Source organism: Leptopilina heterotoma, unplaced genomic scaffold (genome assembly GCF_015476425.1).
Source record: "Leptopilina heterotoma isolate Lh14 unplaced genomic scaffold, ASM1547642v1 Lhet_152, whole genome shotgun sequence".
NCBI classification, from domain to species: domain Eukaryota; kingdom Metazoa; phylum Arthropoda; class Insecta; order Hymenoptera; family Figitidae; genus Leptopilina; species Leptopilina heterotoma.
This window is the reverse complement of record NW_025110868.1, coordinates 549,591-573,572: the sequence shown is the minus strand read 5'-3', so window position 1 is coordinate 573,572 and position 23,982 is coordinate 549,591. Positions and strand designations below refer to the sequence as shown.

General features: G+C 21.8%; 4 protein-coding genes across 5 annotated transcripts; 1 reads left to right on the top strand and 3 right to left on the bottom strand.

Annotated features, from left to right (window-relative positions):
* Nucleotides 1–378: 378 nt before the first annotated feature.
* Nucleotides 379–2,463, bottom strand: LOC122498567 (ribosome maturation protein SBDS). Its single transcript, XM_043606354.1, has 2 exons — nt 2,197–2,463; nt 379–1,110 (listed from the first exon to the last, which is right to left on the bottom strand). The coding sequence occupies exons 1-2, from the start codon at nt 2,331–2,333 to the stop codon at nt 483–485; spliced, it is 765 nt and encodes a 254-aa protein (XP_043462289.1). The 5' UTR covers nt 2,334–2,463; the 3' UTR covers nt 379–482.
* A 195-nt stretch (nt 2,464–2,658) lies between these two features.
* LOC122498566 (protein real-time) lies at nt 2,659–15,160 on the top strand. The gene is made up of 14 exons (XM_043606353.1): nt 2,659–2,900; nt 4,253–4,402; nt 6,473–6,604; nt 6,740–6,868; nt 7,113–7,222; nt 7,611–7,687; nt 8,068–8,370; nt 8,839–8,927; nt 9,355–9,613; nt 11,068–11,192; nt 12,491–12,734; nt 13,085–13,203; nt 13,281–13,420; nt 14,652–15,160. The coding sequence occupies exons 1-14, from the start codon at nt 2,838–2,840 to the stop codon at nt 14,719–14,721; spliced, it is 2,010 nt and encodes a 669-aa protein (XP_043462288.1). The 5' UTR covers nt 2,659–2,837; the 3' UTR covers nt 14,722–15,160.
* Nucleotides 15,161–18,289: 3,129 nt separating this feature from the next.
* LOC122498549 (PHD finger-like domain-containing protein 5A) lies at nt 18,290–19,645 on the bottom strand. Its single transcript, XM_043606325.1, has 3 exons — nt 19,459–19,645; nt 18,767–18,957; nt 18,290–18,539 (listed from the first exon to the last, which is right to left on the bottom strand). The coding sequence occupies exons 1-3, from the start codon at nt 19,508–19,510 to the stop codon at nt 18,450–18,452; spliced, it is 333 nt and encodes a 110-aa protein (XP_043462260.1). The 5' UTR covers nt 19,511–19,645; the 3' UTR covers nt 18,290–18,449.
* Nucleotides 19,646–19,909: 264 nt separating this feature from the next.
* On the bottom strand, nt 19,910–23,813 carry LOC122498548. 2 transcript variants are annotated; one of them, XM_043606323.1, is made up of 5 exons: nt 23,733–23,813; nt 23,168–23,434; nt 20,732–21,386; nt 20,366–20,638; nt 19,910–20,271 (listed from the first exon to the last, which is right to left on the bottom strand). In XM_043606323.1, the coding sequence occupies exons 2-5, from the start codon at nt 23,419–23,421 to the stop codon at nt 20,071–20,073; spliced, it is 1,383 nt and encodes a 460-aa protein (XP_043462258.1). In that variant the 5' UTR covers nt 23,422–23,434; nt 23,733–23,813; the 3' UTR covers nt 19,910–20,070. The 2 variants fall into 2 exon arrangements, with proteins under 2 accessions (XP_043462258.1, XP_043462259.1); XM_043606324.1 differs by lacking the exon at nt 23,733–23,813 and adding an exon at nt 23,519–23,713.
* Between the last annotated feature and the right edge of the window lie 169 nt (nt 23,814–23,982).

Below are 23,982 nucleotides of genomic sequence, written 5' to 3'. Positions count from 1 at the left end.
AATAAATATTAATTTCACCGTTAATTTTTCAAATATACGAAATAAGTATTCTTCTCTTTAGAATTTCTTTACAGTAAATTCATAATTTCATGTAATTTTAATTTATCCCCCAAAAGTTGTTAATTTTCGAAAAGTTACTAAAATTTTAAACGTTCTTTTTTTTAAATTCTTATTTTGTTAATAAAAAAAATTATTTTGTAGATTAAATAAAAAATGTTGAATTTCACTTCGAACGTTGGAAAATTTTAGTGAAATTCGAAATACAGTTCTAAATTTAGTACAATTTAAGATTGTACATAGTCATTGAAGAGAACTTATTTATCTTGTTATTAGTATGTACATGATATTTATTAAATAAAAAATAAAAAATTGTCAACATTCGATTTTTAACAATGAAAATATTTTTTAAATATCAAGAATATAACAGTATTTTTTTGTCACTGATTTTAGTGTATAAAGAGTGAAATTAGAAAAAAAAAGATTTACTCCAACATTTCTTCGCCTTCGATTATTTCTTTGAGATTTAATAATTCGAGTGTTCCGGAACCTTTTGTTTCTGAGCGAACAATTTCGTCGATTTGTCGATATTGTCCAGGATCGATGAGACAAATTAAATTCACCGAACCATCGTCCCAATCCTCTTTCTCTATGCTTGTGACAATTTTCACTATTTTATCCTTAACTTTTTTCGCCTCTTTTCCACTGATAAACACTCTTAATCGCATTTGTGCTCTCTCTAGTGGCATCACTGTTTTTAATTGTGGAATAACATCGAGGGCTTGTTGTTTGGCGTTTCTATTTGGTTTCACTGAAAAATGAACGTCTTTCATTGCCTTCTCGATCATTGACACTGAATATGGCCTTTTTGTTTCGGGATTCACGCATTTATCGGCGACAGTTGTTGCAATGTCTTTCAACATTGTTTCGAGTGTTAAATGACGCTCCTTATCTGATACTTGTAATTCGCCTTTTTCCAAAATTTCTTTACATATTTCTGTTTGATCATCCTTACCGAAACATTTCACGAGATCCTCTTTTTTTGCCACTTGACCTTTCGATACGTTTAAAAATACAGTGTGCGCTTGAAGTACTTCGTCGATATCTTTTTCCCTGCAAAAAATACCTTTTCTTATTTATCCTCTTCAAATTTTATCTGTTCAGTTTTTAATTAATTTTGTGTATTTTTTCAGTAATATATTGTAAATAGTTCATTAAAATTCAATTCTCAACAACTAAAAAATTATTTTTTTTATTCAACTTGCGTAATAATACGAAATTGCAAATTTTTTTTCAGGCTTCGCACTCGATAATAAATTTTCAAAAAATAGCAAAAAGTAGTTTTAAGACCGAAAAAAGTAGCTAATGAAAAATTAAATTTGACGTCTAAAAAAATAGTTTTAGACGATTCAAAAAAATTTATTCCTGTATTTTATTTTCCTCATTATTTTTTCTAATTTTCATCAAAAATATATTATATATTATTACAGTTTTACAATAATTTAAATTTTCAAAGATTTCAGTACAAAAATCTTTTGAAATTCAACTATTCCTTAAAAATTCATAATGAAACGCTTCTAATATTCATTTATTCTTTAAAATTTTAACTGAAGTTTATTTTTAAATCAATTTTTATTAGAAAGTTCTATATGAGAATTCAATAATTTAAATATAACAAAAAATAATTTATTTAAATAATTAAATATTACTTAAAATTAAATTTTTGCGAAGAATTTTATTCAATTTCTTCTAAACAATTGAATTCTTTTGGGAAATTTTTATTAAAATTGTAGATATTGATAATAATTTTATCACTTATAAGAATGTTATCAAAATTTTTGATAATAATTTCTTTACTTTCCTCCTTTCAGCGAATCTAAAGTTGTGCAAATTCCCAAAAAGGAAAAAATAGCTTTTAGTGTCAAAAATCTAAAAAAAAATACTTAAATAGTAGCAAATCGTAAAAAAAGTGGTAAATAGTAAGTTGATTTTAGTAATTTAGTAAATGACTACGAATCCTGCAAAAATCTTTTTTTTATTAAACTTGCATAATAATACGAAATTACAAAAATTTTGTTGAGTTTTTTTTTTAAATTAAATTATATCCAAATATCATTAGAATAGAATTGGAACATATTTTTATGTTAAAAGAAGACATATTTTTTATGTAAAAGATGGTAAAACTCTTTGTTTACTTACAATTTGTTTCTCCAGGACATAACCTTGTTTCTATAGCAAGCGATTTCAAAACGTTTACCACCTTTTTTCATTCGAACAACGACAACATTAGTCAGTCTTATTTGATTAATGGGTGTGAATATTCCTGATCTTGGCATTTTGATAAACTTTTTTTAAAATAACACCTAATAATTATTATTATTATAAATAAATATAAAATAAAAATAATCTGCGTGTAATTAAACGTGTGTTTCTTGATCTTGACAGATTGACATTTGACAGGCTTGCCAACTTGATAATTTTTGCAAATTTACTACCTTTACGGCGCAATAGGAAGTGTGATATCACCTTTATCATCAGGGATGAATCAGTTTGACTACAATCTTTGGCGAGGGGGGAGAGAAAAATAGAAAATTAATTTCCCATTCCTGATTATAAAATGAATAAAATGAACTTGCGCATTTGCTTTCTGCGCTGATTAAATGACCAATGACCAATGACGAAGCCATGAAATGTCAGTAGTCAGCTTGTGACAGTTGATTGTGTTTTAGAATCAAAGAAAATCTATAAATTTTTAATTTGCTTTTTATAATTGCTATAATTTTTTAGCAAAAATAAATATTTAAAGTGTTTTACTCTAGTGTTTTATTAAATTTATCACAATGGTGCAACAATATCAATCGCCTGTTAGGGTTTATAAACACCCTTTTCCACTTGTCATGATGGTATGTTTATATTCTATAAGCAGCCCTTACTATTGTATACTTGTATTAAATATTCATATGCTTGACATTCACCTACTTTCTAGTCACTTTCAGTACTCTTGAACTATATTGAAAATCAAAGCAAACAAACAATTATAATAGGAAAAAAATCATTTTCAATTCAATGTCTTTTAATCGTAATTTTTTGTATCTTTCAATATTTAAGAAACTAACTTTTTAATTATAGACGTGCTTTAATTATTAAAATTTATTTTCAAAGAAGAAATTGTTTTTTTACAATAATTACTTTATTATTCTTTGATTCTTTATACAACTTGAATATATAAGCGATTCTTTGTTTAAATATTTTCTTATCAGTAACACGTTTTGTAATCGTTTAAATACTTTTCTTAATTCCCGATTTGCTCATATTTTCCAGACATAAATTACTTATTGCTTACTTTTAAAATTTTAAAATTTACCCTTTTTTCAATTTTGAAAAGTATTCTTTCTTTTCGAAGAAATTAATTACAATTTCGAAAACGTGGCTATAATTATAAATTTATAAAGTTTATAAAATTTATAAAATTTATAAATATTTCGAAACAAGAAAAAAATTACATTTTCACAAGATTTTTCCTCTCTGATTTCTTATTTCAATTTTCTGCTTTTAGCCTATAATTTACTTTAATAATCGTGTGAACAATAAAATTGCCTCTATAACCACCTTTTTTTCGTATATTTATATATTATGTCAATAATAATTTGTTTCTCAAACCGATTATCACGTGTTTCTTTTTTTTAAATAATAGAGAAAAACTTGTCAAACTCGTTTGACATTCGCATGAAATTATTATATTTTTCGAGAGTGAGAATCAATACTTCGATTATTATTATCCACTAGTAAACATTTTTACCTTGTTTATAAAGTTATACACATGCCTAATGATCATTTGAACTTGTTTAAGTCGAAAATAAATTTTACTTTTAATATATTTCTTTTTATACACGTCCTTGAATTTGTAAATAATCTTTTGTGCAAAGAATTCCATTCCTTTTATCGCACATTTTTTTCATCGCTAATAAGTGAAAATTTATTTATTTATTTAGATAGAATAAAAAATAATATTGGATAAATTTTTTTCTGTATTTAAAAATTTAAAAAAAAAAATTTTATTTATTTTCATTGTTTTGATAAAAAATAAAATTGTTTATTTTTATAATATGTAGTGTTTTATAGAATATTTTTTTTATGCGCCTTTAGGAATGAGAAGCAAATTGGAAAAAATTAGTGATTGTTAGTTGTTAATTATTAATTTAATTTTATTAATATTGGTTATTAATTTAATAATTTAATAAATAATAATTTTCAGGCCTATGAACGACGTTTTCCGACTTGTCCACAAATTCCAGTTTTTATCGGTTGTGAAGTAACTTTAGAGGAAGAGAGTCCTTGCGGTTCAGTGAGAACGACAGAGCGAAGGTGCAAATTAAATGTAGACGCACCTTATATTTTAAAGAAGGTGATTTAATGCATAGAATAAATTATTTTCTTTTATTACATATAATAATCTTGGAATTCTGCGTTTTTTTTTTTTTTTTTTTTTTTGAAAAAGGAAATAATTTGCATCATTTCTATTAATAAATTACAATTTTTTAACGAAATTTCCATTTTCTTTTAGAAATGAAGGAAAAATATTTTTTATTAATTGAATTTTTTTTTATAAAACTGTTTCTTTTGGAAAAAATAGTAAAATATTTTCCATGAATTTCTAATTGTTAATCACAATTTTTAACGAATTTATAATTTTTTTTAGAAATAAAGGAAAAATTTTTTTATGAATTACATTTTTTTGGAAAAAATAGGAAAATATTTTCCATGAATTTCTAATTGTTAAACACGATTTTTAACACATTTATATTTTTTAAAAGAAATAAGTGAAAAAATTACGTAATTTCCATTTCTTCATAACAATTTTTTAACAAAATATATATTTTTTTAAATATGTAGTCACGATTTTTAACAAAATTCTACTTTCTTTAAATAAATGAAGAAATTGGCAAAACTTCTATTTTATATTCACAATTTTTGTAGAAAAAATTTTCTGTTTCTTAAGAATTTTTAATTAAAATTATTCAAAAATTCAATAAATTTCAAAGTAGGTAATAATTTTCAAAATAATTTTGAATTAAAAAATTTCAATCCTTAAATACTTCGGAATTTTTTAATTAAAATAATTAATAATTCAAATTTCTTAAAATTTCAATTAAAAACCTTTTAAAATTTAATTAATTCTCTAAATCTCTACTGATATTTTTCAAATATTACATTATTTTCTAAAATTTTCAACTAAAGTTCTTTATATGAAATCAATTATTTTCAATAATTTCTGAAAATTGCTTTGGAAATTGAATTTAAAAGAAAAAGGAAAACAGAATTTTTGTTTGAAATAATTCGAAATTTCATTTTTTTTCAACTCAGCTTAAAAAAAAATGTCTAATTGTTTGAAAATATTTTAATTAAATACTTCAGAAATTCAATTAATTTCACAATAATTGGAATTAAAAATTTTCTAAAAACTAAATTCTTAAAGAATTCTTAATTAAAATTATTCAAAACTCAAATTTTCAAAAATTTTAATTAGGAAACCTGCTTTGAAAATTCAATAATTTAGAACAAAAAAGAAATTAATTAAAATTATTCAAACTACGAATTTTGCAAAAATTTTAATTAAAAACCTTCTTGAAGTTTGATTTTTTAAATAAAATTTCAACTATTACTTTTCAAAAATTTAAAAATAATTTAAACTATTTCAAGTTAATTATTTTAAATTAATTAAAAAAAAAAATTTCAACTAAAATTTGTTTCTAAATCAATTATTTTGATTAATTACCAGAAAGTTCATTAAAAATTCAATTATTTAACACAAAAAGAAAAATTAATTAAAATTATTAAAAATTCAAATTTTTTAAAATTTTAATTGTAAATCTTTTTGAAATTCAATTTTTTAAATAAAATTCCATCTATTTTTCAAATATTTAATTATTTGAAAAGAAAAAGTTTTTCAACTAAAATTTTTCTCCAAATCACTTATTTTGAATAATTTGCAGAAATTTCATTAAAAATTCAATTATTTAAAACAAAAAAGAATTTTTAAATTCACATAATAAAATATGTTTAAAATATCCATAATTTCTAATTGTTAATCTCGATTTTTAACGAAATCATAATTTTTTATTAGAAATAATTGGAAAAAATACATAATTTCTATTTTACAATCACAATTTTTGTACTAAATTCTCAGTTAATTTTTTTCTATTTATTTTCTTTTTTTCTTTTTGTCATTATATTATTTTTTCTACTATTCTTTCTCTATTTTTTATTTCATTATTTCTTCTATTAATTTTCTATTATATTTCCATTATTCTTTCTATATTATTTTTCTATTATTCTTTCTATTTATTTGTCTATTATTTTTTCAATTATTTTTACTACTATTTTTCCCAATATTTTTTCTATTTATTTTTTTTTACAATTATTAATTTTCTATTGTTAATTTTCCAGTATTAAAAAAATCCTTCTTTTATTTCAGATAATAGGCGTAGACTTTATATATTTTATTCAAAGAAACGTATTGAACCGTCACAGCAGTATTTTAGAAATTGAGGCTTACAATGAAAGTTTTGCATCGAGAGTGACTGTTTTAGAAAAATGTCGATACTTTGTAAGTTTATTTCTATAATTGATTTTACAATTAGTTCAATATTCATTAAAGAAGAAGAAAAACGAACCGTAATGATTCGTATTGCGTGTGTCAATATTATTTATTATATCAATAATTCCTCTTTTTCTTTTTTAGGTTCATCCAGAAAATCCCGAATGGACATGTTTCGAACAAACAGCGAGTCTTGATATTAAAAATTTTTTCGGTTTTGAAAGTTCCATGGAAAAATTGGCAATGAAACAATATGCGCAGAATATTGCAAAGGTTGTTATATTTATTAATTTTCACAAAAAGAAATTAATGCTGTTTTCTATTCTTTTAATTCGATAATAATTTTTATTGCAAAATAACAATTTTAATTGTAAAAAAGAAATTAATACTGATTTTTATTCTTGTAGTTCGATAATAATTTTTATGATTATGCAAAATAACAATTTTAATTGCAAAAAAAGAAATTAATACTGATTTCGATAATAATTTTAATCTGAGGAAAATTTGCGTCTTTCAGGGAAAAGAGATTATAGAATTTTTCATCAATCAATTGGAAGAAGATGGCATCACTTATGTCGCGCCCTGGGTACCAACAGAGAAAGAACCTTCACTTAAGGATGAAAATTCGTAAGTTTTTTTTTCGAATTTTTAGTAAATTTTGGAAAAAAGAAAACACTTCTTTTTAAATTTATTTCGTTCGATGAAAATTTAAATATTATTTTAGAAAATAAATTTAATTTTTAATTACTAATTAGTAATATAATATCGAAATTGTTGAAGATTTTTTTTAATGTACCGTAAATTGAACATTTAATTCTAATTAGTTTTGTTGTTATAATAATTATTTCTTTAAAAATTAAATTCAAAGTTTTTTTTTGTTTAGAAATATTATTTTTGAAACAACATTCTCGTTGTCAATTTATTGATGATTTTGCTGGAGATTATTAAGGAAAATATTTTAAAAATTAAAAAAGGCCAAGAGAAAAATGATAAATTTATTGTAAACATTTTTCAGATGTGTCGAGGAGGTAAAGAAACAAAGTCCTCTGAAGGAATCGTGCAATAATGAAACAAAATTGCCAAACTCTCGAGGTTTGTTTCACTTTTACTGTCGTTTATCTATTTTATTTATTTAGCTATTAGATATTAATAATTATACGAAAATTATTATTAATTAATATAAATTTTCTTTTTGTTTTATTTTAAAGTCTTAATTCCGAAATTTCTTCGTTTCGTCGAATTAAATTAACGTTCACTGGTTTATTTGTTAATAATTTTATTTGTTAATTATTAATTTTGAACTAAAGTTTTTTGAAGTAATATTTTAATTTTTTAAAGTCTTAAAACGAAATTTCTTTGTTTCGTCGAATTAAATTTGTTAATTTGTTAATAATTTGATTCGTTAATTAACTTTGAACTAGAGTTTTTGAAGTGTAATATTTTAATTAATTTAGAATTAATTCCCTCATTAGATATGCAAATGTCATCGGATTATATTGAGAGATATTTGGGAAAATTGGATATGATGCAGGAGAGTCGATTAGTACAATTGAGACACAGTATTAAAGAATTGAGAGGTAGCTCTGTGCCTGGCGATGCAACGTTACTTCGTTTTTTGCGCGCCAGTGAATTTTCCGTGGAGAAATCTAAAGAAATGTTAACACAATCCCTTCACTGGAGGAAGAAATATCAAATAGATAAACTCTTAGACGAATATGAAATGCCACAAGTTGTTAAAGATTATTTTCCCGGTGGTTGGCATCATTTTGATAAAGGTAGATTAAACATTTTTTATTACCTTATAATTATAATTTTATTTAATTCTTTTTTTAACATAAAATTAATTTCTTTTCTCTATAAAATTAATTTCTTTTCTCTATAAAAATTAATTTCTTTTCTCTATAAAAATTAATTTCTTTTCTCTATATAAAATTAATTTTTTTAATAGAATTAATTCCTTTCCTCTAAAAAATTAATTCTTTTTCTCTACAAGATTTTTTTTATAGAATTTATTTTTTTTTCTATAAAAATTCATTTCTCTTTTTAGAATTAATTCCTTTGTTTCTTTTTCGACTTTCCTTTTAAAGAGAAAAATATTTTAAATCAACAATTAATTTCTTTATAAAATAAAAATAATTTTCTTGTAATAATTTCGTTGGTGTTTAAAAATAGAAACGAATTTTTGAAAATATGTGCGCACTGGAAGTGGAGAATTAAAAAAAGAAATTTCTTTTTTTTCGTAGAAGGCCGTCCGCTATATATCCTCAGATTAGGACAAATGGATGTTAAAGGTTTGCTCAAATCGATTGGAGAAGATGAATTACTTTTATTGGTATGTTGATTTATCAAGAGAGCGGAAAAATTTACTTTCTCTTGATTTTTTTTTTTCATTTTCTGTTAAATTCCGTTTAGTTTCAATAAATTTTAGTTAAATAATAAAAAAAGAAATAATCAATTTTTAGTTAAATAAATAAACAAACATTAAATTAAATGAACTGAATTTAATAAATAAATGTTAAATTAAGTGAAGTAAATTTAATAAATAGACATTAAGTCAAGTGAAGTAAATTTAAAAAATAGACATTAAATTAAGTGAATAAAATTAAATAAAATAAACGTTGAATCGACAAAATGTAAATCAAGAAAATTGAATAGTAATTATAAAAATTCTATTTCTAACAAAAAATTTTAATTATTGGAAGTAAAATAATATTTAGGGGAAATGAAATGAAATTCTCATTGTCATTTTAATGTCGCAGGCTTTGCATATTTGTGAGGAGGGTTTACAATTGATGGAGGAGGCGACAAATGTTAGTGGACATCCGGTTTCACAGTGGACGCTTCTGATTGATTTAGAGGGATTGAATATGCGACATTTATGGAGACCGGGAATTAAGGCTCTCTTACGAATAATTGAAATTGTCGAGGCCAATTATCCGGAAACTCTAGGAAGAGTTCTCATTATGCGGGCGCCAAGATGCTTCCCTATTTTGTGGACACTTATTAGTACATTCATCCGTAAGTTAGGCAAACAAACAAAATTTCTATTTCTTTCTTTTTTTTCTCATTAGTAATTTTTTTAATAAAAGTTAAACTTTTGAACTTTATCATTATTATTATGCAAATTACAATTTTTTTTTAAATATAAGCTTCAATATTTTTGAATAATTACAAATTCAAAATTTAAAAAATTCAATTATTAAGTACATAATTAATTATTTTTAGAAATGTTCGCAAGAATTCAATAAATAATCAAATTCTTCGCGGGAATTCAATTATTCTTGTAAATAACAAAATTTTCATAAAAATTAAATTATTTAAAATACAATTTTCATAGAATTTCACGAAAGGATTCAATTTTTTTTTTAATTTTCGAATACATTCTTTTAAAGAATTCAATTATTTTCTAAAATTTTAATAAATTAAAAATTTTTTAAAAATTTTTTAAAAATTTTTTATTTAATTGAAACAATTCAATTATTCTTATAAATAGTTAAAAGAATTTGAAAAAATTTTAGAAATAAATAAAGAATAATAAATAGTAATAAATTTTTATTTTATCATAAATTCATCAAAAGAATTAAATTATTTTTATAAATAATAAAATTCTTTTCAGGAATTCAATTATTTTTAAAACAATTTTAATAAAATTCAAAAATCAAAATTTTAATTATTATTAATAGACATGATTACATTTTGAAAAGGTGAAAAAAATTTTTTGTTTAATTCAATGATTTTTAAAATTTTCAATTAAAATTATTTAAAAAACTATATCATTTAAAAAAAACAAAGAAATTCGTCAAAAAAATTTAATTATTTACAAAAATTCTAATAAATTGCTTAAAAGAATTTTATTTCTATCAATAAATTTAATCAAATTTAATAGTAAAATTATTAATTTCAATTATTAACAAAATTGATTATATTTAAAAAATTACAGAAATATTTTTAAAGAATTCAATTATTGTTTAATATTAAATATTTGAATAAAATTCTTTGAATGAATAAAATTATTTAAAGAAAATCAAATGTTTAATTCCAATTATTAAGAAACACGCTTATTTTAAAAACTTGATAGAAAAAGACTTGAAAATTCAATTACATTCAAAATTTTCAATTAAAATTATTGAAGAAACTCCATTATTTGAAAAAAAATTCAAAGAAATTCTTCAACAGAATTTTATTTTCATGAATAAAAAAATTTTTTGATGGAATTCAATTATTTTCAATCCAATTTTAATAAAATTTCACAAAAGTATTTAATTATTTTTTCAATTTTTTAATAACATTTTTTGAAATAATTCAATTACTTTTATAACTTTTAATTAAAATTATTAATAAAACTACATTATTTACAAAAACTCTAATAAAATTATCTAATTAAGTTTAATAATAAAATTATTATTTTTTGAAAGAATTTAATTATTGTCAAAAATTTGTTTCAGTTTTTAAACTTCTTTTTTAATTTTCAGATGAAAATACAAGGAACAAATTTATATTTTACTGCGGCACTGATTATCAAGAACAAGGAGCTGGTGGTCTCGCTGATTATATCGAAGAACAATATATTCCAGATTTTCTCGGTGGAACAGCGGAGGTGAGATTACATTTTTTTTCCACTTTTTTTTTATTTTCAATTTATCAATTTTTGATTAGTTCGAGTAATATTATTATTATTTTTATTCTTGATGATTATAACATTTCAATAATAAAATAATATTAATTATTAAAATTCCATTATTACTATTTACTATTATTTATTATTTTTTTTAATAAAAAACATTTTTAATTTTAAATTGAAAATTTTTTTTTATTTAAATATTTTAGTTTTTAATATTGAAAAATTTATAAAAACATAAAAAGAATTTATTTTAATATAAGGAATAATTTAATAATTTTTCATTTTATTAATTATTTTATTATTATCGATAATTTTAACTAGACTTTTAAATTAGAATAAAATCTTTGTCTTAAAAAAGAATAAGATAGAAAGAATACAGAAATTTTAAATCGAAAATTTATCTTCTATCCATAATGGCGAAAAAAGTTCTTTTTTTTCAAAATTTAATTTTTCTTTATAAATAAAAAAATCATCTTTCTAAATAATTTCATCGGCTGACAGGGAGGTTTTTGTGAACTATACAATTTGATACCTCGACGCTTTTACATTTTTGAGGAAACGGACGATGTAAGATTAATATAATTGCAGTTCACTTTATTTTTTTTTCTCTAAATCACATCAAATAATTTTGTAGTTTTCTTTTTTTATATACATTTCTTCTCTCTGTTCAATGTGTAGTTGGCACAAATATTTTCTTAATAATTTAATAAGTATTTGTTATTCTTAAAAGGACAATACTGAGCACAATTTTTTATGACATTTTTTTTATATTATTTAATTATAAAATTTATAATATAAAAAAAATTTCATGTTTCGTTTTTTTATATTATTTAATATTAAAATTTACAATATAAAAAAAATTTCATGTTTTGTTTTTTTATATTATTTAATAATTAAATTTATAAACTAGAAAAAATGTCATGTTTCGTATATTCGTCCGTTGCTAAAATGTCAATTTGAGTGTAAATGTAAAAAAGAGTCAGAAACTTTAGAACAGGAAACAAATCACAAATATTATTATTCCTAAATTATTAATTTTTGAAATTTTAATAATTGAAATTGAAAAAAAACTAAATTGTGAATTAGTTCCTGTAAATTGCTTATTGTTAAATATTTATTGTGTGAATGACAATTACATATTAATTGTCAGTGTAAATATACGTAATTTCAACAAAAAAAAATGTTCGAAAATATCTTTGTACAAACAATTATTGTAACTTTTTCTTTTAATTTGAACTTTGTGTTTTATATTCATTGATTTTCTTTGAATTTAGACGTACGTCATGGAAGGCGGCGTTGTGCCGAAGAGTCTATACAGAATGGATTTGGAAGTACCTAGCAGTGAACATGAACATTGTTTATATCAATCGATTAGTCTTGGTCGTGGTCAAGTGCATAATGTTATTATACGCTCCAATGATCCGGGAGCAGTGCTCACTTGGGATTTTGATGTTATGAGACATAATGTGCTTTTTACCGTTTTGCACAAGGCAGTCGATGATACAAATAATATTTCTGGTAAATAAGAAATTTTCACAAATTTTTAATTTAATATTTTATTATCCGTTTGTAATTAATTTTAATTTTAGCTATTATTTTAATTTAATATTTTATTATTATAAATATTTTATATTATCCGTTTGTAATTAATTTTATTTTCTATTTTTGAATCCCTTATTTTAAAAAATTTAGAATCAAGGAATAAATTCTTTGATTCTAATTTCAAAATTCTATTTTTTAATTACATTAGGAAAATTCGAATTAGAAATTGGAAAATTCCGTTCTTAATTTTTAAAATTATGTAGAAAGTAATAGTAGCTTTTGTTTATTAATTTTTTAATATATTATTAATATTTTAACTTTTTTAGGAACACTCACTGTACCATCGCAAATTGAACACGAAATTGGAAACAAGGAATGGAAAGAGGGAATCAATTGTGTAAAAGTCGAGCCCAGCATCACTTGTCATGATGGAGAAAGCATTCAGGTAATAAATTGTCTATTATCTTTTTTTTATTATTGCGATTATTTCCAGTACTGAAAAAAATACTTTTTCTATTTTAGGGAACTCATATAATGCAAGAACCTGGCACCTACATTCTACAGTGGCAAAACTCCGAGGAAGAAGAATTCTTGCCATCAATTAATTTCCATAAAGCCCAATTGATGTACTTTTATGAAACTTTACCATCATCACATTACAGGTAATGAAAAAGGAATTAATATATTTTTCGGAAATTAGTTCAAATTTAATTTAATTTTTAAGAAAAGGGTAAACGATATTTTTAACTATATCAAGAAAAAAATGTTTTTTTTCTAAAACACTTTGAATTAATTAAAAATTTGAATTAAAAATTAATTCTTCAAATTTTTTTATATTAATTTTGACAATAAAAGAATTTTTCTAGGACAAGGAAATAAGTATCTAAAGTGGGGAAATTTTATACAAAGTGTTAAAAAAATATCAAATTATTAAAAATCTTAAATAGTCTACGAATTTTTTTTCTCAAATAAAAAAAATCCAGAGTTATTCAGTTAATCCAGAGTTGCAATTTTTAAAAATAATATGAATTAGATATTTATTTTTGTATTTAAATAATGAAATTCTCGTTCAACTTATTTAATAAAAATTGATTTGAAAATGAATTTCAGTTAAAATGTTAGAAAATATTTCAAAAATTGGAAGAATTGCAGTTCTAATTTTAATTAAATTTCAAAAGGTTTTACATTGAAAGTATTTTGAAATTTTAATTCATGTTGGAAAAATAAATAACAACAAATATTCAAATATTTATTAATCAAAAAATGAAAAGTTCAATTTAGAAATTCTGAAAAAATGAGGTTTTAAAAAAACATGATTAAAATTTTTTAAAAATAGTTGAATTCCCGATAATAATTTCAAAAAATTGAAAATTTTCTCGAATTTCATTCAAATAAATTTTATATTTCAAAGAATTCTTTTGCTTCCAAAATTTTTCAGTTACTTTTGCAAATAAAAATTTGTGTAATTTATTTTTCATTTCTATTAAAGGAAAATACTTTTTATAAATTCGATCAAAATTTTTTATTCGAACATAGAACTGAGAAGTTTAAAAGTTTTTATCATAAAATGAAGGGAAATTTATTATTTTATTTATTTATTTTCATAATTTTAATTATGATTTATGTAATTCTCTTTTTAGAAATTAATGAAAAAAATTTAATTTCTTTTTCATTTTTCGAAAAAAGAAGAAAAAAATAAATTTGGAAAATTCTAATTTTTTTATGACCATTGAATTCCTCTGAAAGAAAATTACTATTTATTTCAATTTTCATGGAATATTTAAATTATTTTCTTGAAATAGTTAAAAAAATATCCGTTAAACCTCCCCTTAAATAATTCGTTATTTGTTTTCTCTACTTTTGATATTAAATTGAAAATTTTCATATTTGTAGAGGATCAATGATGAGTCTTCAATCTGCCGTTAGCGGTAGGTCTGTTGCAAGTTCCTCATTATCAAGATGAGAAGTAAATACCTCTGCAAGTGCAGAGAAATCAGATGATCTGGACCATGACTGACCTGACGTACACGCAAAATGACAAATAATAATAATAATAATAATAATACTAATTCAATCACAAAAAACTAGGGGAAAATTTTTCAAATGCAAGAATAACTTTTTTCTTTTTGAATCAAGTTTACTTGATAATATCTGAGAATTTCAAAAAAGAATATTCGAAAATAATAGCTTTAATGCTAGTTTAGCCAATTTTAGAAGAAGAAATAAATATCAAATAGTCAAAATCTAAAAGAATCGTTAAAAAGTCTGTTAAAGTGTAATAATGTTGCTAATACAAAAAAAATTATTTTCGTACACTAAAACGGAATTTAGAGTGAAAAATGCACTAAATTTTATTTCTCAGAAAGAAATCACTAATTTAATTCTTTGCAAAAAAAAAACAACTTCTTTCGACAGTAAAATATTTTTATTTTTTTAAATTTGCTTAAGTTTTTTTTCTTTATTTTCATAGTTAGTTTATTTTATTTTATTCCTTTTTGTGTCTATTTGTCTGCAAAAATAATTTTAAACATTTTTTTCTTTTGAAATTATATTTTCAAAAGGAGAAAAATTTCCATTTTTTGAAATAAGAAAACTTAGATTATTAATGCATTTATTATCACGCAATTAGATTACGAAAGTAGTAATTAGCAACGTTTTATAGACAATTTATTGATTCTAGTATTTAAATATTAATGAACTTTATATAGGTGATAAATTATTAATTTAAATGCATAAGAATATTTATGCCTTTAAATCAAAGAAAAGGGCCTAGTAAAGAATTCCAGCAATCAATAACATTTTCAATAATAATACTTGTTATTTTTTAATATTTACACAAAAACGCTTTTTACTCATATACTTCTTTTTCTATTAATGAGAAGCGTCACTGTAAAAAAAGCAAACAAACAGAACTTCAGTGTTTTCTTACTCTTCTTGTAATATTTACAAGAAAGGGTAAATTTTAGCAAAATTCCAATTTTATTTTAATTCACAATTTTTTTTTAATAAAAAAAAATATTTATTTAATTATATTCGAATTCCAATTATAATTAGAAAGTGAATATAAATATTGATCAAATATAGGATACGAATTAAATTTTTAATTCATTCGGTTTAGTTTTAAATACTGAATTAAAATTGACTATTTTAAAAAATTTTATATTAAAGTTTTTAAATTTTTTAAAAATTTTTTCTAATTTTATTTTTAATTTTTTAGTTTTATTATCGGGCGAACAAATTTGTTTTTAAAGAATTTTTTTTTTAATTTGGCAGAGAATTTTTTACAGTGAAAAGAAAGGTAATAACTAAATATATATATATATATATATATATATATATATAGTAGTATTGTAATTATTTTTAGTACTTTTGAAGAAAAGAAATGTGTCAATATAGAAATATTAGTGATTTAGTATTCAAAGCTTGTATAAAAAATAGATTCTAGTGATAATATTCCCTTCCCAGTGAATTTGTTATTGGTATTTAAAAAAAAAATGAAAAAAGAAACCTCACTAGTTAACGCAACGATACTTCCTTCTTATAAACCGCAGTACCTCTTGTCATTTCTTCCTTAGAGAAAAAAATATTACAAAAAATTAATCATTTTTATTAGTACAGAAAATAATGTCGTTTTAAAATAATACTTTTCTCACTGAAAAACGATTTTAACAGAAAGTTAACTTTATTTTCTCAACGAGTAAATTTTCGAATTAACTAAAAAGTAAAAAGATTTTAGAAAATTTTTTTCACTTTTCCTTTTTTTTGCCAATCAATGGAAATTAGATATTTAAAATATTAAATTTAAATATTTAAATTTCAATTATTAAATTCAATTATTTAAATATTCAGATTTAAATTATTAAATTGCATTATTTAAATCTAAATTATTAAATTTAAATATTTAAATGTTCAAATATTTTAATATTCAATATTTCAAAAATTGATAAAAATTTCTGAAAATTAATTTTCAGTAGAATTTAATTGTTTATTTCACTGAAAATTTTTTTGTTTATTTATTTCATTAACTTCGTGAAATCTTGAAATTTAAAAATTTTAACAAATAATCAATAGAAAAGAACTTAGAAATCATATCATGTAAAACCGTTAAATAGTTTAACAAAAAGTCCATGAAATTGAACGGTGAAATAAATTTCACTTCACTAGGTTTCGAATATTATGAAACATCAATAATTGCATTTTAACATTTGTTGACAATCTGGAGAATTCTTTACGTGTATTTTAATAGTGAACAAATATTTTCTATATAACTATTGTATTTACACGAAACGAATTTGATATTCGAATTTCGTCTCCAAACAAACAAAAAAACATATTTTTGAGAATGATGAAAATGAGAAAAAATTTTTTTTTAAATCTTTTTGCAAAACTGAAAAAAATTCATTGTAATTAGAATGAGAGTGACAGCATGTTAATCTAATACACATATTACACAAACACATATAAAAAAAATATATTAGTTTTTAAGTATTTTAATTATTTAAATTTAATCACGGTTGCAAGATATAAATATATATATATGAAAGATTTATAATTATTTATAGAAAAAAATTCATCTAGAAAAAAGAAAAATTCGACATTACCGAAAAAGAAAATTGTAATGTTATCAAGAACCAATAATTTCGTTTATTATTTTCGTAAACTTCTTTTTATTGCTTCTGTTCATATTGAGATTATTAGGAAATAAAATTACCATAACTTTTTATTTTACCAAAACATATTTTTGTGTCAATAAAAATTGTGATTCGAAAAGAAAATCCGTTCTAAAGTATTTTTAAGAAAAAAAAATCATTTTTTTCCGATTTGTTTTCGAGATGAAATGAAATTTGAAAAATATTAAAAATGAAATTGTTTCGGTAATAAAAAAGATAATTTTGAAATTTAATATAATGGTTAACTTTTAGGGCGAAAACGAGATCTTAACTCTTAACGAGTTTTTAATTATAATAAAAATTGTAACTGCGACTTTGAATTTAACATAAAATTTCCAACAGCAACAAAATATTTATTTGCCGTTAAATTTTTGACGTTGTTTCTGGTTTCTTTTCTCAATATAATTAATGAATTTATATGTTTTGAAGGAGAAACAAAAATCTGGTACATAATTTCATAATGAAAATTGTACAAATAAAATTAATTAGTTTAAAAATGTAGAAATTGTACATATGTGCGAATTTTTCATCTTACAAGTTACTTCAAAAGAAAAAAAAAATAAAGAATTATTATGAATGTAAACAAATCGGTAAAGTTGAAACTTTACCCAAAAATTTCCTCTGGATTTTATTCATTTTTTTCTTTGAAATAATTTGTAAGATTGAAATAATATCAAATGTATTTGATTCACGACATAATTAATCAACTGTTATGTCATTTTAAAAAGAAAAACAATGTACATTCAAGAAAAATATAAAAATAAATTGAATAAATGTAGTGTTCATTTAGAGTGTTCCAGAAAAAGAAATTAAAAAAAGTTGTTAACATTTATTTCTTCTCCTATAACAAATTATTAAATTCTCGAAATTATTTTCTATTGTTCTGTTAAATTTCCAAAATTAAATATTTAATTTTAGAGAATTGTAGAATATTTACATTTTTCGTGTTTTGTCTTCGTTTTGAGGAAGAAAAAATAATTGTAAATGAAAAGATAATTCGATTAAAATAGAGTTTTTCTGTTTATCGTCTTTTAAATCCATATTTCTTTCGTTCGTAGAATAGATCAGTCTTGGAGGAACCAAGATTAACAATCTTTGGACAACCATCTCTCTGAAAATTTAATTTATTGATTTTTAGTTCAATAATATTTCCAAATGAATTATATTCATTAAAATTTGATTTCAATTAATTATATTGATTAAAGTTAATTATATTAATTAAAATTTCATTAAAATTAGAGTAATTAAAATTAACACATCAAGATTTCTTGATTACAATTTTGAAAAAGAAATTAATATTCTAAAAAATAATAATTATATTTAAATAAAAGCACTTACATCTTTTTCCTGAATTGTGCATTCTTTACAATAATAAGCGTCAGATACTCCGGGACCTCCGCAAATTACACAACGTCCTTGATATGAACCATAATTACATTCATCACAAATTCTCACCAAAGTACATGGTCTCACATATGAATCGCAAATGACACATTTTCCGTCACATTTCTCGCAAAGACGTCCAATAGCTGAAAAAATTATTTACACAAACAATATTCATGATTAAAATTACTTAAATCTTTAATTCGATAATTTATTAATTTGACAATAAGAAGAAAGAATAAACAAAAACAAACTTAACTCCAACTGAAGATTTGTGTTTACCTTAGAAATAAAATTCTAATTTTTATTTTAAGGAAAATATTTTCGAAAGCTTTACTCAAATAATATATATTTTCATATCGGGAATTAATTCAAATAAATAGAGAGAATAAGAAAAATTTGTAAAAATAAAGAAAGCAAAGAAAGGCTAAAAGTAAATTTGTAATTGTTAGGGGTTACTTTCGAAATATTTTTAATAACATTTTGTAACTATAGACGATAATTAAAAATAAATTACTTTTCAACTATAAAATTCGTTTCTTTTACAATTTAAAACAATAAACAAATAAGGATAAAAGTATATATAGAATAAATGGAATAAATTTATTACATGCGAGATGAAAAAAGTGAGGTTAGAAAATACTCACCAACGCCGGGTTGTTTTCGACAAAATATAAGATCCGGATGATGTTTTGCCATGACGATAATAAACAAGAATTAAAAATTACAAATAATTATTACCACGGTTCTATTATTTATTTATTAGTTTAATGAGAAAACGAAATATTTTCCGCATCCAAAAAACCAAACGTCAACAAATACGATCAAGTCAAAAACTGGATTTAGTAGTTTTCTACTTTATCCACATGTTAGGTATTTAAAATTGTTAAGGTTAACATTATTAACATAATTTTTATAATATTCTTCTAAATGATTTACAATCATATTCCAGTAATAAAACTATAATGGCGTTTTTTGGTAGTTTTTAAGTTTCCCCAAGAAAAAGCAAACTGGAAAATAAATTTGTAAAGAAGAACTTTTATAGGAATTAGCGAAAATAGAGTAAAAGAATATTAAAAATAGATTTCTTTTATAAATTTAAACATTTTTTATTTAATGTACGTATAAAATATACATAAACGTGCAATATATATTATATTTTTTCTAACTCATGTATAAAATATTCTTTTTTTCTGTGTCTATAGGAAGAAGACAAAACTAATCAGTAGAAATGTATAAAACAAATTGAAACAAACATTTTAAGAAATTCTCATTTTACTGAAATTCAATTCATTCTTCTTTCGTTGAACTCGAACACGATTATTGCAAATCTCTTGTAATTTCTTGCAAATTTTTATTGTCTCACTGTCTGAATTAGTAGTTGCCAATGCATTTGGTAAAAAGTCTCTCTGTAGAAATGTATAAATACAAGTTCGTCCACCGAGAATGCATTGGTGAAACTAAATAAAAAGAAAGACAAAGTTTCTTTTATTATTTTAGACAATAACAAAAATGAAATTTTTTTGTATTTTATTTAATTAATAATAAACATACCTCAAATACAGAATTATTGGGGAATTTTTCAAATGCCTCCAAATAATATTTCGCCGCATTTGGAATATCGTGATTATACATATAATAACAGGCGGCCAATTGTAAAGTAATATCCAATATTCTACCCTCTTGATTTTTGTAGGTTACTAACATTTCCTTCAAATGTTTAACGAAATCGTATTTCTCATGTGCCTTCGCTTGACATTTTAAAAATGAATTTTCAGCACCGAAATTATTTCCGTCACATGCTCTCTTATAATATTTTGCCGCTTCCTGTTGGAAAAAGTGATTTAAATTTAAAAATAAGTAATTAAATAATGAAAATTAGAAAAATAGAATTAATAAAAAATAACAAATATTTCTTACTTTAAAATTTTTTCTGTTTTCGAAATAAATTCCTTTATAGTGCAAAAACATGGAATCGTTAGGAATTCGTTTTTCAGCATAATCGAGACATTGTTTCGCCAATGAAAAATTATTGCCCAATCTCATAAAACCAAGTGCCAATCGTAAATGAATTGTCGTACTCTCTGGTTTTGAATCGTAAATGTCTTGATAAATTTTTAAGGCACGTTGTGTATTTCTTTTTTCCTTGTGTAATTGTGCAAAATAAATACCAAATGTCGGTTCTTTGGATAATTCGTAAGCTTTTTGAAATGACATCTCCTCCTTTTTTGTTGGATGTGACAAAAAATTGCCCATACGTCTTTGTCTTCGTAAATTCTTTCCCAATATAAAATACCACACATCACAATTTTTATTATCCTCAAGAGCGGAATTAATGTAATTTAAAGCCCTTTTAATTCCAGATTCACCGGCTTCCTTATATTTTGACCACGCAATACTTTTACAACCATTCAATGTACTTCTGTCAATTACATTATTCATGCAATTAACATCCTTATTGAGATTTGTTAGAATTTCGCCAATTTCATCGAAACGATTTTCTTCGAATAGAACGAAACATTTTGTGCAATTGTAAATGTTTTCCAGTAAATTTAGAGAAATGCTATTTCCATGCCTGTGAAAATAAATTTTATTTAAAAATTAGCTTTCCATCAGTAGAATTTTATCACTTATTTTATTATTTTATTAATTTTCCTAACTTTATTGTGTTACTATTTTTTTTTTATTAATTTGATTAACTATCAAATGTTACGAACGTGATATTCAATTTATTATTATTATGCAAATTACATTTTTTATTTTCAAATATAAATATTTGAATAATTTAATAATCAAAATTTAAAAAATTCACTTATTAAGTACGAAATTAATTATTATTGTTTTTACATATTCAAAAATTTCAATATAATTCTACGCAAGAAATCCAATTATTTTTGTATAAATTATTTTCAACAAAATTTAAAAAATCCTTGGAAACAATTCAATTATTTTTTAAAATAGTAAAATATTTGCCAAAATTCAATTATTATCAATAAAATTTGACGAAAGAATTTTCAATTTTTTTTTAATTCGTTATAAAATTTTCCAAAAGAATTCAATTATTTTCTAAAATTTTAATAAAATTCTTCCTAAAAATTCAATTATTTTCAATACAATCCGAACTAAATTCCTACAAAGAATTTAAATTGTCATCGAAACAATTATATTATTTTTCAAAAATTTTAATAAAAATCTTTGCAAGATTTCAATTATTTTCATTAATAATACAATTTTTCAAAGTACTTCAATTATTTTCAAAAATGTTATTAAAATTCTTCCTAAAAATTCAATTATCTTCATAAAAAGTAACATTCTTTTGAAGATTTCAATTATTTTCTTAAATTATAAAATTCTTTGGGGGATTTCTCAATTATTTTCTTAAATAATAAAATTCTTTGGAGGATTTCAATTATTTTCAATAATTTGAAACAAATTCTTGTCAAAAATTCAATTATCTGCATAAAAAATAAAGTTTTTTAGAAGATTTCAATTATTTTCTTAAATAATAAAATTCTTTGGAGGATTTCAATTATTTTTAATAATTTGAAACAAATTCTTGTCAAGAATTCAATTATCTACATAAAAAATAAAATTCTTTAGAAGATTTCAATTATTTTCATTAATAATAAAATTCTTTGGAGAATTCCAATTATTTAAAAAATTTTCAATTAAAATTATTCAAAAAACTACATTTTTTCAAAAAAACACAGAAATTCTTCAAAAGTATTTAATTATTTACAAAAACTCTAATAAAATTGTTTAAAAGAGTTTAATTTTCTATTAATAATTTTAAACAAATTTTAATAGTAAAATTCTATTCTTTGAAAGAATTTAATTATTTTCTATATTTTAATAAAATTCCTTGAATGAATTAAATTATTTTAGAAAATTTTAATACAATTAAATAATCAAATGTTTAATTTTAATAAATAAGAAAGATGATTATTTAATAAACTAAAAAAAAATTGTTCATAAAATTCAATTATTTTAGAAATTTTTAATTAAAATGTTTAAAGAAACTTCATTATTTAAAAAAAATTCAAAGAAATTCTTAAAAAATAATTTTATTTTCAAAACTTTTAATAAAATTCTTCACGAGAATTCAATTATTTTTCTAAATAATAAAATTCTTCGAAGGAATTTTATTATCAAATTTTTTTTTGATAAAATTCTTTGCAACAATTCGATGATTTTTAATACATTAATTTAAAAATTGAAAATATTTAAAAAGAATAAATATTAAAAAAGTTACGAAATAAAAAAGCAAGCCGGAATACAACGATTATTAATATAAATTATGTTAATAATTTTTGAATATTATTTTATTTATTAAAAATTAAAATAAATTTTGTTTACTTTTCTTTTACGGAATTCCAAGTGTCTTCGGCAGATTTCAAATAATCGAATGCCTCGATAAGATTCTTCTTCTGCACTGACTCGTATGCGTTGACCAATAAGCGAATCCATTTTAATAGAGGAACAAAATCTTCATCGTCATGATTTCTTGATTCTTGATAATTGCTTATAATTTCTTTAATCTCGTCCAAATCCCATGTAAATGGACATTCAGTCTTTTTCATTATCTCCATTAACTCTTCGGATTGCTCCATTTTTTTCTCAATTCTGCAAAAGAAATTATAGATTTTAGAAATATAAATGTTTTCTCTTAAAAAAATTCACTGTTTAATAAAATACTTAATTACTTACAATTGTTTTTTCTTTATTAATTTAGGAAAAGATTTTCATGAAAATCGTTGTATAACATTTATCGCATTACTACGTATGAAGTAGACGAAAGAACGAAAGCCGACCGAGACCGGCTGACAAAAACAATTGAATGGGAAAATAAAACAACATCGCTTTCCCCTTATTTTAATTTTTCAACTTAATTAATTTGAGTAGAATCAACAAATCAACTTACTTCAAATTATTCGCATAAATAGATGAATTTTATTTTGAAAATCTTCTTCTTCTTTCTGTATAACTTCTTGTTAATGAAAATTTATTTCGACTTTTTTTTGACAATTAACAATTAAAATACAATAAAATTACATCAGCTTATCAGAGTTGGGCTACTTTTCTATTTGCAAACGGTTGGGTAGGTCGATATTTGCAAATTTTTTTCTCTCTAATTACAGAGGTATTTAATTTTCACATAAATAGAACAAAAT

Bases quoted from the DNA above. Each gene is read 5' to 3' on its own strand.
- LOC122498567 (XM_043606354.1), bottom strand. From the start codon at position 2,333: ATGCCAAGATCAGGAATATTCACACCCATTAATCAAATAAGACTGACT. The intron at 1,111-2,196 runs GTAAGTAAACAA...TATTTTTTGCAG, and splicing joins ATGTCCTGGAGAAACAAATT to GGAAAAAGATATCGACGAAG.
- LOC122498566 (XM_043606353.1), top strand. From the start codon at position 2,838: ATGGTGCAACAATATCAATCGCCTGTTAGGGTTTATAAACACCCTTTT. The intron at 7,223-7,610 runs GTAAGTTTTTTT...AACATTTTTCAG, and splicing joins TCACTTAAGGATGAAAATTC to ATGTGTCGAGGAGGTAAAGA. The intron at 7,688-8,067 runs GTTTGTTTCACT...TTCCCTCATTAG, and splicing joins AAAATTGCCAAACTCTCGAG to ATATGCAAATGTCATCGGAT.
- LOC122498549 (XM_043606325.1), bottom strand. From the start codon at position 19,510: ATGGCAAAACATCATCCGGATCTTATATTTTGTCGAAAACAACCCGGC. The intron at 18,958-19,458 runs GTGAGTATTTTC...TAATTTTTTCAG, and splicing joins TCGAAAACAACCCGGCGTTG to CTATTGGACGTCTTTGCGAG. The intron at 18,540-18,766 runs GTAAGTGCTTTT...TTAAATTTTCAG, and splicing joins GCACAATTCAGGAAAAAGAT to AGAGATGGTTGTCCAAAGAT.
- LOC122498548 (XM_043606323.1), bottom strand. From the start codon at position 23,421: ATGGAGCAATCCGAAGAGTTAATGGAGATAATGAAAAAGACTGAATGT. The intron at 21,387-23,167 runs GTAAACAAAATT...TTATTTTCACAG, and splicing joins TGGAATTCCGTAAAAGAAAA to GCATGGAAATAGCATTTCTC. The intron at 20,272-20,365 runs GTATGTTTATTA...CTTTTTATTTAG, and splicing joins CCAATAATTCTGTATTTGAG to TTTCACCAATGCATTCTCGG.